Source organism: Orycteropus afer, unplaced genomic scaffold, assembly GCF_000298275.1.
Source record: "Orycteropus afer afer isolate SDZICR_OR568_19922 unplaced genomic scaffold, OryAfe1.0 scaffold00043, whole genome shotgun sequence".
NCBI lineage: Eukaryota > Metazoa > Chordata > Mammalia > Tubulidentata > Orycteropodidae > Orycteropus > Orycteropus afer.
This window is the reverse complement of record NW_006921630.1, coordinates 14,907,990-14,921,120: the sequence shown is the minus strand read 5'-3', so window position 1 is coordinate 14,921,120 and position 13,131 is coordinate 14,907,990. Positions and strand designations below refer to the sequence as shown.

At 39.2% G+C, this 13,131-nt stretch overlaps 1 protein-coding gene across 1 annotated transcript in view; it reads right to left on the bottom strand.

Annotated features, from left to right (window-relative positions):
* Window positions 1-13,131, bottom strand: part of SWT1 (SWT1 RNA endoribonuclease homolog) — a 188,509-nt gene that overhangs the window by 16,857 nt on the left and 158,521 nt on the right. The window contains exon 18 of the mRNA XM_007937682.2: window positions 9,549-9,613. Coding sequence (XP_007935873.2) covers window positions 9,549-9,613 — 65 coding nt within the window. The remainder of the gene's footprint in view (window positions 1-9,548; window positions 9,614-13,131) is intronic.

Genomic DNA, 13,131 nt, shown 5'->3' with positions numbered 1-13,131 from the left:
TGGAACAAATGTGTCTAATTTCCAATCCCGGCACCACCACTAACAAACTGTGGCTGTGAGCAAATTTCTTAACCTCTCCGTGCCAGGTTTCCCCAACAGACAACTTCTCCGCTGTTTAATCAAGACAAGGGGTGGTTGGAAACAGTTTTTGGAACAAATGTGTCTAATTTCCAATCCCGGCACCACCACTAACAAACTGTGGCTGTGAGCAAATTTCTTAACCTCTCCGTGCCAGGTTTCCCCATCTGTGAAATGGATATAATGATAGAATGTACCCAATGGGGCTGTGTGAGAGCTCAATTAGTTTATACATACGAAGGAGTCAGAACAGGGGATGAGATGGAGTAAATACTCAATAGCTTATTTCTTCCTATTACTATTTACTTTCTCAATGTCTCATCTTTTATTTAGTGTGATTCTTTCATCTGTCCAGTAAACAGTCATTGAGGGTTGACTACATGTTGGTGTCCATGCTAAGTACTGGAGTTACAAGAATCTAAATTCAGGAAATCTCAATCTCTCTAACATATATTTTAATATTCTAATTATTTCCTGGGAGCTCTGGTAGCGTAATGGCTAAGGCACTTGACTGCTAACCAGAAGGCTGGTGGTTCAAACCCACCAGCCACTCCTCGGAAGGAAGGTCAGGCAATCCTACTTCCATAGTGATACTGCCTCAGAAACCCAAGGAGGGGTCACTATGAGTCAGGGCTAACTCGAGGGCACATAACAACAACAACAACAATGGCTATATCAAAAGAAAGCTGATAAATATTTTCAGCAGATAAAATTAATTTTAATGTAAAAAGAATTACTAGTAAAAGTTAACATCACTACATAATGAAAAATTGTCTGATTTACCATGAAGATAACAATTCTAAAGTTGCATGATCCTAATAATATAGCCTTAACACATATAAAGCAAAAAGAAGGAGAAGTTATCAAAAGAAATTTACTATTGGGGGAAAATGTGGAACAAAACTCAAAATCATAAAAAAGACCAAGCTTACTGGTCTGATAAAGACCTGTCGAACTTCAGAGACTATGGCCCTGAGGCACCCTTCAAGCCAGGAACTGAATTTAACCTCCATGACTCAAATGGCAGCCAAACAATCGACAGACCTGTAAGGTGAACAGTAATATCAGCAGGGTATGCACTCCTTAGACAATCAAGCATTTGAGATCAAGAGGACCACATTTGCCCAGAGATAGAGCTAGGAAGGAGGAGGAGATGGGAAAGAAGGACAAAGGGAAAAGGTGGGCACAGGGAGGCAATGGGAAGAATGCTGTTACAGTGTGAGGACTGCAGTAAATGTCACAAAACAGAATGTGCATGAATTGTTGACTGGAAAACCAATTTGCTCTGTAAAGTTTCACCCAAATCACAATTAAAAAAATAAAAAATCTACTACTTAAGTAGATTTTAACATACCTCTTAAACCCACCAGCGACTCCTCAGAAGGAAAATGGGGCCATCTACTTCCGTAGTGATACTGTCTTAGAAACTCAAGGAGGGGTTGCTATGAGTCAGGTCCAACTCGATGGCACATAACAACAACTTTTAGTAATGAAAGTGAATAAAAATAATTACAAATATGGAAAATTTGAAGAGATTGGTCAAGGAAAATAAAGAAGATAGAAATAAAAATGTTAATGTAAAAAAGAAAAAACTACAAAAAATTAAATTAAGAGGATATTATAAACTACTTTATGCCAGTAATTCTGAAAACACAGATGAAATGGATAAATTTCTAGAAAAATGTGGTTGTTGTTGTTAGGTGCCATCAAGTTGTCTCCAACTCATAGCGACCCTATATACAGCAGAATGAAACACTGCCCGCTCCTGTGACAGCCGCATGATCTTTGCTATACCTGAGCCCATCATTGTAGCCACTGTGTCAATGCATCTTTTTGAGCGCCTTCCCCTCTTTCATTGACCCTCCACTTTACCAAGCATGATATCCTTCTCCAGGGAATGGTCCCTTCTTACAACATGACCAAAGTAGGCAAAATGAAGTCTGGCCATTCTCGCTTCCAAGGAGCATTCTGGCTGCACTTCTTCCAGGACAGATTTGTTAGTTCTTTTAGCAGTCCACAGACCTTTCAGCATCCTTTGCCAATACAACTAAAAAACCATTGACTTTTCTTTGGTCTTCCTTATTCATTGTCTAGCTCTCACACGCATATGAGGCCAATGAAAAAACCATGGCTTGTGTCAGGTGCACCTTAGTCTTCAAGGAGATATCTTTGCTCTTCAGCACTTGAAAGAGGTTTTTTGCAGCAGATTTGTCCGATGCTATATGTTATCTCATATCTTGAATGCAGCCTCCACTGCTGTTGTAGAACCAAGTAATATGAAGTCTTTGACACTTCAATCTTTTCTCCATTTATCATGATGCTGCTTATAGGTCCAGTTGTGAGGACTTTTGTTTTCTTTGTACTGAGGTGTTTCTATAGTGCAGACTGTAGTCTTCAATCTTCATCAGCAAGTGCTTCAAGTCATCCTCCCTTTCAGCAAGCAAAGTTGTGTCATCAGTGTATTGCAGGTTGTTAATGAGCCTTCCTCCAATCCTGACGCCACGTTGTTCTTCATATAGTCCAGCTTCTCAGATTATTTGCTCAGCATACAGACTGAATAAGTATGGTGAAAGGATACAAGCCTGACACGCTCCTTTCCTGATGGCACAAAATAACTATAGTATCCCCTTGTTCTGTTTGAACAACAGCCTCCTGGTCTATGTACAGGTTCCTCATGGGTACAATTAAGTGTTATGAATTCCCATTATTCTCAATGTTATCCATCATTTGTTATGTATCCACACAATCGAATGTCTTTGCATAGTCAATAAAACACATGTAAACATGTTTCTGGTATTCTTTGCTTTGAGCCAAAATCCATCTGACATTAGCTATGATATCCCTCACACCACATCCCCTTCTGAATCCAGCTTGCATTTCTGGAAGTTCTCTGTCTATATACTGCTGCAACCATTTTTTAATTATTTTCAGTAAGATTTTACTTGTGTGTGATATCAATGATATTGTTCGGTAATTTCCACATTCTGTAGAATTACCTTTCTTTGGAATGGGTACAAATATGGATCTCTTCCAGCAGTTAGCCAGGTAGCTGTCTTTCATATCTGTTGGCATAGTGTCTCTAGCACAGCATCCGTTTGGTGAAATATCTCAATGAGTATTCTGTAAATTCCTGGAACCTTGTTTTTGCCATTTCCTTCAATGCAGTTTTGACTTTTTCCTTCAGTACCATTGGTTCTTGATCACATGCCACCTCCTGAAATGGATGAACATCAATCAATTCTTTTTGGTACAGTGACTCTATGCATTCCTTCCATCTCCTTTTTATAATTCCTGAATCATTTAATATATTGCCCCTAGAATCTTTCAATACTGCAACTCGAGGCTTAAATTTTTCCTTCAGTTCTTTCAGCTTGAGAAATGTCAAGCATGTTCTTCCCTTTTGGCTTTTCAACTCCATGTCTTTGCACATTTCATTATCATAAATGACTTTGTCTTCTCAAGCTGCTCTTTGAAATCTTCTGTTCAGATCTTTTATCTTCTCATTTCTTCCCTATGCTTTAGTACTCTTTATTCAAGGGCAAGTTTCAGTCTCTTCTGACATCCATTTTGGTCTTTTATTCCTTTCCTGTCTTTTTAATGACCTTTGGCTTTCTTCATTGATGATATTCTTGACATCATCCCATAGTTTTTCTAGTTTTCAGTCACTGGTGTTGAATGCATCATATCTATTCTTTAGATGGTTTCTCAATTCAGGAAGGATACATTCAAGGTCATATTTTGGCTCTCATGGACTTATTTTAATTGTCTTCAACTTTAACTTGAGCTTACATATGAGCAAATGATGGTCTGTTCCACAGTCAGCTCCTGGTCTTGTTTTGGCTGAAGATATTGAGCTTCTCCATCACCTCTTGCCAGAGATATAGTCGATCTGATTATTGTGTACTCCATCTGGCAAAGTCCACGTACTTGGCTGCTGTTGTGTTGTTGTAAAAAGGTATTTGTAATGAATAAGTCATTGGTCTTGCAAAATTCTATCATGCAATTTCCAGCATTATTTCTGTCACCAGGACATATTTTCCAACTACCGGTAATTCCTCTTTCTTTCCAACTTTTGCATTCCAATCACCAGCGATAATCCGCACATTTTGATTGCATATTTGGTCAATATCAGACTGCAGAAGTTGGTAAAAATCTTCAATTTTCTTGTCTTTGGCTTTGTTGGTTGGTGTGTAAATTTGAATAACAGTCATATTAATGGGTCTTCCTTGAGGCATATGGATATTATCCTATCACTGACAGCACTGTACTTCAGGATAGATCTTGAAACATTCTTTGTGATGATGAATGCCCCGCCATTCCTCTTCAATTTGTCATTCCTGGCATAGTAGATCATATGGTTGTCTGATTCAACATGGCCAAAAGCAGTCCATTTCAGCTCACTAATGCCTAGGATATCTATCTTTATGCATTCCATTTCGTTTTTGATAACATCCAGTTTTCCTAGATTCATACTTCATACATTCCATATTAATGGATGTTTACAGCTGTTTCTTCTCATTTTGAGTTGTGCCACATCAGCAAATGGAGGTCCTGGAAGCTCTACTTTATCCATATCATTAAGGTTTGCTCTACTCTGATGAGACAGCACTTTCCCAGTCATATTTTGAGTGCCTTCCAAACCGAGGAGCTCATCTTTCAGCACAGTATTGGACAATGTTTCAGGGCTATTCATAAAGTTGTCCAGTAATATATCAGACAGTGTTTCACTGCTATTCATAAGGTTTTTTTTTTTTTTTGAGTCTGGTGTCCCCCAGTACTATGGTCCTGAGATGGTAGATACTTTGGATTTCTTTCCCACAGTGTCTGAGTGTCTGTGAGGGATTACTCTGTGTCTGTCTTCTGTTGTTTCTGGAAGGATTGCAGGTATTTTGTACCTCTGGTATCTGTGCAAGATTAGCCTCAGCTGAATCTATCCTTGGTCTAGAGTATATTCCTGTTCACTGATCCCCATCTGATCCCCCTCAAATGTTTATGTGTTTATCTGTAGCCTGGTGTTTGGTGCATAAATTTGAATAATAGTCATATGAACTGGTCTTCCTTGTAGACATATGGATATTGTCCTATCACTGACAGCACTGTACTTCAGGATAGATCTTGAAACACCCTTTGTGATGATGAATGCCATGCCATTCCTCTTCAAAATTGTCATTCCTGGCATATGATTATCAGATCATATGATTATCAGATTCAAAATCGCCAAAACCAGTCCATTTCAGCTCACTAATACATAGGATATCAATTTTTATGTGTTCTATTTCATTTTTGACAACTTCTAGTTTTCCTACATTCATACTTCATACATTTCATGTTCCTATTATTAATGGATGTTTGCAGCTGTTTCTCCTCAATTTGAGTCATGCCATGTCAGCAAATGGAGGTCTTCAAAGCTTTATTTTATCCATATCAGTAAGGTTGGTCCTACTTTGATGATGCAGCTCTTTCGTAGTAGTATTTTGTAAGCTTCTAAACTTAACGAGCTTGTTCTCCTGCACTGTATCACATAATGTTTCAGGGTTATTCATAAAGTTTGACACTAATGTATTGATAGTTGGAGCTGTGTGTCAATCTGGCTGGATCCCAGTTCTGTGTGCTTGTTCCCACGATGGGATCAGATGACTGTGTTCTGAGTGGCCAATCTGATCAAGGGGAGTTTCCCTAGGGGTATGGCCTGCTTCCAGGATATCCTGGGACAACCTGGGAAGAGAGAGACATTCTTCTGTGGATCAGGATTCTGGTGTGCTGCCCACAACTCTCCGTGAGTGAGCAGTCCACTGTTTGGCCTGGAGATCTTGGATTCATCATTCATTGGAGTCAACAGCCAGTGTACTGCCTGCCAGCCTTGAGCTTCTCGACCCCCTGCTGTTGTGGAAGCTAAGAAAAGCCTGCAGCCTGACGTTTGCTCCAGGGCCTTTGGACTTGCAGGCTTCTATACATTGTGAGCCATTTTCCTATGATAAATTTCTCTCTCTCTCTCTCTCTCTCTCTCTCTCTATATATATATATATATATAAGCTTTGCTGGTTTTTGTTTCTCTAGAGAACCCAGTCTAACATATGTATCAATGTTTCTCTGCTATTCATAAGGTTTTCCCTGGCCATCTCTTTGAGAAGTAGATGTCCTCTTCCTTCTTCCTAGTATGTGTCAGTCTGTAAGCTGCATTGAAACCTGTGTACCATGTGCAAACCTGCCAGCACTTCAAAAACTGGTGGAACAGCCTCAAACCTCACAGCAACATGCAAGCCACAACAGCACGACAAACTGACAGACAAGTTTGTCTTGCTTAGCTGTTCAAAACCTCACCACCTTCCTCTTACCTGGATCCCTGGCACTCCTCTGCAATGTCGTCACCCTGGCTTCTCTTTCCCCTGGTTTCCTGGCTGGTAGGGGTGGGGCCTGGGTTGCTCCCCTTACCTGGATCCCTGGTTGTTGCTCTGCTCTGTTCTCCCCTCTGGTTTCTCTTTCCCCTGCTTTCCTGGCTGGTGAGGATGGGGTCTGGGTCCCTCCCTTTACCTGTATGCCTGGCTGCTGCTCTGCTCTGTCACCCCCTGGTTTCTCTTTCCCCCACTTTCCTGGCTTGGGGGTTGGGCCTAGATCCCTCCCCTTACCAAGATCCCTGGCTGTTGCTCTGCTCTATCAACCCCTCTGGCTTCTCTTCCCCCCTGCCCCCACCCCCCACTTTCCTGGCTAGTGGGGGTGGGGCCTGAGTTGCTCCCCTTACCTGGATCCCCGCTGTTGCTCTATCATCCCCACTGGCTTCTCTTTCCCCTGCTTTCCTGGCTGGTGGAGGTGAGGCCTAGGTCCCCGGATCCCTGGCTGCTGCTCTGCTCTGTCCTCCCTTCTGGGTTCTCTTTCTCCGGCTTTCCTGGCTGGTGGGGGCGGAGATTGGGTCACTCTCCTTACCTGGATCCCTGGCTGTTGCTTAGTTCTTTAATACCCTCTGGCTTCTCTATCCCCCACTTTCCAGGATGGTGCGGGTGGTGTGAAGGGTGGGAGGTGGGTCCCACCCCTTACCTGGATCCCTGGCTATTGCTCTGTTCTGTCATCCCCTTGGCTTCTCTTTCTCCTGCTTTCCTGGCTGGTGGGGGTGTGGCGTGATTCGTTCCCCTTACCTGGATCCCTGGTTGCTGCTGCTCGGTCAACCCCTCTGCCATATTTAGTATAGTATTTATGTATTTCTTAACCATTTACTATTTGTAAAACTATGATACTATTTTTATCACATTTCTATCATTGTTTAATGTATCTCTGAAGAAGTTTTTGGGTGTTGTTCCCCTAAGCCAATTTTTCTCATAAGCCCTATGATTTTTAATTGAAAGATTATAGACAGTGCCATGGTGATATTTGTTGTTGTGTTGTTATTGTTATGTGCTGTCAGGTCGGACCCGGCTCACAGCGACCCCTCCTTGGGTTTCTGAAGCAGTATCACTACAGAAATAGATTGCCCAACCTTCCTTCCAAGGAGTGGCTGATGGGTTTGAACCACCAACCTTCCGGTTAGCAGTCAAGTACGTTAGGCTCTATGCTACCAGAGCTCTCTGCTGATATTTAGGAACATACATATTGTGTTACGATAGAAATCACTGTAAACCAACTACTTCTCTATGTATCAACATGGATCAATCTCAATATGAAGTTAAAAAGAAAATAGCACAGTAGATATACAGTGTGATACCATTATGTTCACAAACAGGCAAAATTAAAAAAAATTTTTACTGATATATGATATATAGTAAAGTGATAGAGAAAAGAACACACATTAAAAACACAAAATTCCTAGGAAGAGGATAGGGAGGTAGGGGTAGGGAAGATTCAACAAGGTCTGGGTGAAATCTATTTTTTCATCTGAATGGAGAGCTATGTAATGGCTATTCTCTATATTAGTTTATCTTCAAAGCATAGTCTGAGTTCCCAGAGATTCAGAGCATCTGTGAGGACAAAGCTATTTTCATAATAAGATTAAGACATACGGTGCTTTTTGCACTCTCATTCTCTTAAAAGTACACAGTAGTTTCCCAGAGTTTGTATGACACGTGATTATCATAACAGAATAATGCAAAAGCAGATATGATAGGGAAAGCAAATAAAAATTATGTATAATTTCATACCCACTAGAATGGCTGTAATGGAAAAATAGAAAATGAAAAGTACTGGCAAGGATGGCAAGAAACTGGAACACAGAGATATTGCTAGTGGTAAGGTAAATGATGCAGTTGCTGAAGAAACAGTATGTAGTTCCTCAAAGAGTTAAACGTAAAATTACATATAACCCAGCGATTCTACTCCCAGGGAAATTCCCAAAAGAATTAAAAACTGGTATATAAACAAATAAATATATATGCATGTTCACAGTAGCATTACTCACAATAGACAAAAACACGGAAACAGCCTAAATGTCCATCAAAGGAAGAACATATAAACAAATCGTGGTATAAATATACCAAAGGAAAAACCAAACTCACTGCCGTCGAGTTAGATCCAACTCATAGCGACCCCTCCTTGGGTTTCTGAGCAGTGTCACTACGGAAGTAGATTGCCCAATCATACATACAGTGGGCAATTATTCAGCCATTAAAAAAAAAAAAGAAGTACTGATACATGCAACAAAGAGGATGAAACTTAAAAACGTTATGCTAAGTGAAAGAAGTGTGACACAAAAAGTCATGTACTGTTATGATTTCATTTATCTGAAATATTTAGAATAGGTAAATCTATAGAAACAGAATGAGATTTGTGGTTGCCAGAGGCTGAGGAGAGGAAGACATGGAGAGCAACTGCTTAATGGGTACAGGGTTCCTTTTGAGATGACGGAAATATTTTGGAACTAGATAGAGGCAGTGGTACACAACATTGTGAACACACCAAATGCCACTGAACTGTTCAATTTTAAATGGTTAATTTTATGTTATGTGAATTTCATTTCAATTAAAAAAGTAGATATGGAATCCAGCTGACTTCTATTAAGTCAGATGTTAAAAAGATTTGCAACAATGCCACTCTTCTCAGTAATAATTTTTTGTTTGGAAAAAGTTACTTTCATAAAAATGTTATTTATCTTAACATGAAATTAATTATTAGTATTTTAAAAGGAATTAATAAATATACTAAAACTTCTCAGTTCTAATTTCTAATACAGTAAATATAGATAGATATAACCACATAAATAAAAGCTCTTAGGGATCTTTAATAATTTGTACAAATATAAAAGTCCCTGAAGTCAAAGTGTTTGAGAACCACCTTATACATCCTCACTCTAATTCTTTCCTCTCTCAATGTATACACAGACACACACACATACACAGCTTTCTCTATGTATGAAACATTGCATATTAGTAAATATAAAAAAGCCTAGTTTAGTGAAAAGAAAACAAAAAAACAAAAACCCTCACCACTATCATGTTGTGCTGTATATGGTAAAATATTCTTACAATATTAATATATATATGACTTACCGATACTCAGTCTGTGAAACACAATCATAAAGTTCTTGAGCAGTAAATTGCACACTTTTATTTACCTGAAAAGAACCAAAATATAGTTATTTAAAACTGGGTATTAAACCAAATGAGCTGTGAGAACCCAATTACTGTTGGGTGCCACTGAGTAAATTTAGACACAGAGTGACTCCATGTGACAGACTGGAACTGTCCCACAGGGTTTTCTAGGCTGTAATATTTAGATTTCAACTCATAGTGGCCCCATGTGACTGAGTGAAACTGCTGGGTGGGTTCAAACAGCCAACCTTTTGATTAGAAGCCAAGCACTTAACATTGCACCACCAGATCATAATTAACCATGCTATGGTGGTGGTGATTGTTAGGTGCCAATGAGTTGGTTCTAACCCATTGTGACACTACATAGAACAGAACAAAACACTGCCTAGACCTGTGACATTCTCACAATTGTTGCTATGCTTGAGACCATGGTTGTAGCCACTGCGTCAATCCATCTCATGAAGGGTTTTCCTTTTCTGCTGAACCTCCACTTTACCAAGCATGACATCCCTCTCCAGGTACTGGTTCCTTCCAACAACATGACCAAAGGATGAGAGATGAAGTCTGGCCATTCTCGCCTCTACGGAGCATTCTAGCTTACTTCTTAAAAGATAGATCTTTTTGTTCTTCTATCTGTCCATGTTACTACATTTAGTAGTCTTCACCAACACCACAATTCAAATGCATCAATTCTTCTGCTGTCTTCCTATTCATTGTCCAGGACTCACACGCATATAAGACTATTGATAATACCATGGGGCTTGTGTCAGGTGCACCATAGTATTCAAAGTGACATCTTTGCTCTTAAACACTGTGAAGAAGTGTTTGACAATAGATTTGTCCAATGCAATACACCATTTGATTTCTTGACTGCTGCATCCATGGGCATTGATTGTGGATCCAAGTAAAATTAAAACCTTGACAACATCAATGTTTTCCCCATTTATCATGATGTTGCTTACTGGTCCAGTTATGAGGATTTCTGTTTTATGTTGATGTGTAATCCACACTGAAGGCTATAGTCTCTGATCTTCATCAGTAAGTGCTTCAAGTCTTCTTCTCTTTCAGTAAGCAAGGTTATATCATCTGCATATCACAAGCTGTTAATGAGCCTTCCTCCAATCCTAATGCCACATTCTTCTTCATATAGTCCCGCTTCTCGTATTATTTGCTCAGCATCCCAACTGAGTAAGTATGGTGAAAGTATATACAACCCTGATGCACGTCTTTCTTGATTTTAAATTAGCCATATTAGGACATTTTAAATTACATTGTCAAAATATTTTAAAGGGCCTTTGATATTTTCAGAATTGTCCCACATGCCAGGACTTAAAATGTATTCAAACTTAGACCATCAAATGTGAACACACTGCAGATGTTAAGTCAGAGAATGGAAGGAATAATTTGTCCTCTATCAACTATTTAACAAAATCTGAATATAAAATCATTCTTTAAGTATTTAGTAGATCTTAAGAATTAAAAAAAAGAGAAATTAAGTTTATTTCCTAAAATTTAACTAGTAAATATTTTATGGCATGTTCAAATAATAAATTCTTTAATATACTATGTTGTTGTTGTTAGGTGCTGTCGAGTTGGCTCTGACTCATAACGAACCTATGTGCAACAGAACAAAACACTGCCTGGTCCTGCACCCGTCTTAACAATCCTTGCTATACCTGAACCCACTGTGGCAGTCACTATGTCAATCCATCTTGTTGAGGGCCTGCCCATTTTTCACTGACCTTCTACCTTATTAAACATGACATCCTTCTCCAAGGACTGGTCCCTTCTCACAACATGACCAAAGTAGGTAAGATGAAGTCTGGCCATTCTTTCTTCCAAGGAGCATTCTGGCTACACTTCTTCAAGGACAGATTTGTTTGTTCTTCTGGCAGTCTGTGATATTTTCAGTATTCTTTGCCAACACCACAATTCAAAAGCATCAATTCTTCTTCTGTCTTCCTTATTCACTGTCCAGATTTCACATGCATATGAGGTGATGAAAATACTGGCTTGGGGTTAGTTCAACACTTTTGCATAAAGGTCTTTTGCAGCAGATTTGCCCACTGCAATACAATATCTGATTTCTTGACACTGCCTTCCATGAGTGTTGATTGTGCATCCAAGTAATATGAACTCTTTGACAATTAATCTTCTCTCCATTTATCATGATGCTGCTTATTGGTCCAGTTGTGAGGATTTTCGTTTTCTTTATGTTGAGGTGTAATCCACACTGCATACTATAGGTCTTTAATCATCAGTTAAGTGCTTCAAGTCATCTTCACTTTCAGCAAGCAAGGCTGTGTTGTATGCATATTGCAAGTTGTTAATGAATTTTCCTCCAATACTGATGATACATTCTTCATATATCCAGCTTCTTGGATTATTTGCTCAGCATACATATTGAATAAGTATGGAGAAAGGATACAACCCTGACACACTCCCTTCCTGATTTTAAGCCATGCAATATCCCCTTGTTCTGTTTGAATGACAGCTTCCTGGTCTATGAGCAGGTTCCTCATGAGCACAATTAAGTGTTCTGGAATTCCCATTCTTCACAATGTTTTCCATAATTTGTTATGGTCCACACAGTCTTTGCATAGTCAAGAAAACACAGGTAAACATCTTTCTGGTATTTTTTGCTTTCAGCCAAGATCCATCTGACATCAGCAATGATATCCCTCATTCCAAATCCTCTTCTGAATCCAGCTTGCGTTTCTGAAAGTTCCTTGTCAATATACTGCTGCAACCATTTATGAATTATCTTCAGCAAAATTTTACTAGCATGTGATGTTAATCATATCGAATCATATTGTTTAATAATTTCCACATTTCGTTAGATCACCTTTCTTTGGAATGGATACATGTGTGTGTGTGTATATATATACACACACATATACATATATATACACAAACACTATAGGATTACACAAAGTAATGAATAAAGAAAATACCAAAATGATCTCGATTTATCTTTAAAGTAACCATCCACAATACATTTACACCTTTATCCCAGAAACAGCTGGGGCATAATGGTGATATGTCTCCAGGACATTGTAGATAATTTTCACTTTGCAGTTACTTTACTACTAATAAAGGAAAACGAGCACAAATTCATGACATACACCATAGGCTCTACCATGAAATATCCTTGTTTCATTACATTAATTAATTCTGACTATTAAGGTATTTCTAACTAACCGTATTAAACTCAGTGCTGTCAAGTTGATCCTATAGGACAGAGCAGAACTGCCCCACAGGGTTTTCTAGACTGTAATCTTTATTGAAGCAGACTGCCACATATTTCTCCTGTGGAACGGCTGGTGGAATTCAAACCGGTGATCTTTTGGTTAGCAGCTGAGTGCTTAACCACTGTGCAACCAGGACGTCTAATTAACCATATTAGGACATTTTAAATAATACTGTTAAATATCAACTCTATGCTTAAGTTGTTGTTGTTGTTGTTATGTGCCGTCGAGTCAGCCCTGACTCATAGCGACCCCTCCTTGGGTTTCCGAGGTAGTATCACTACGGAAGTAGG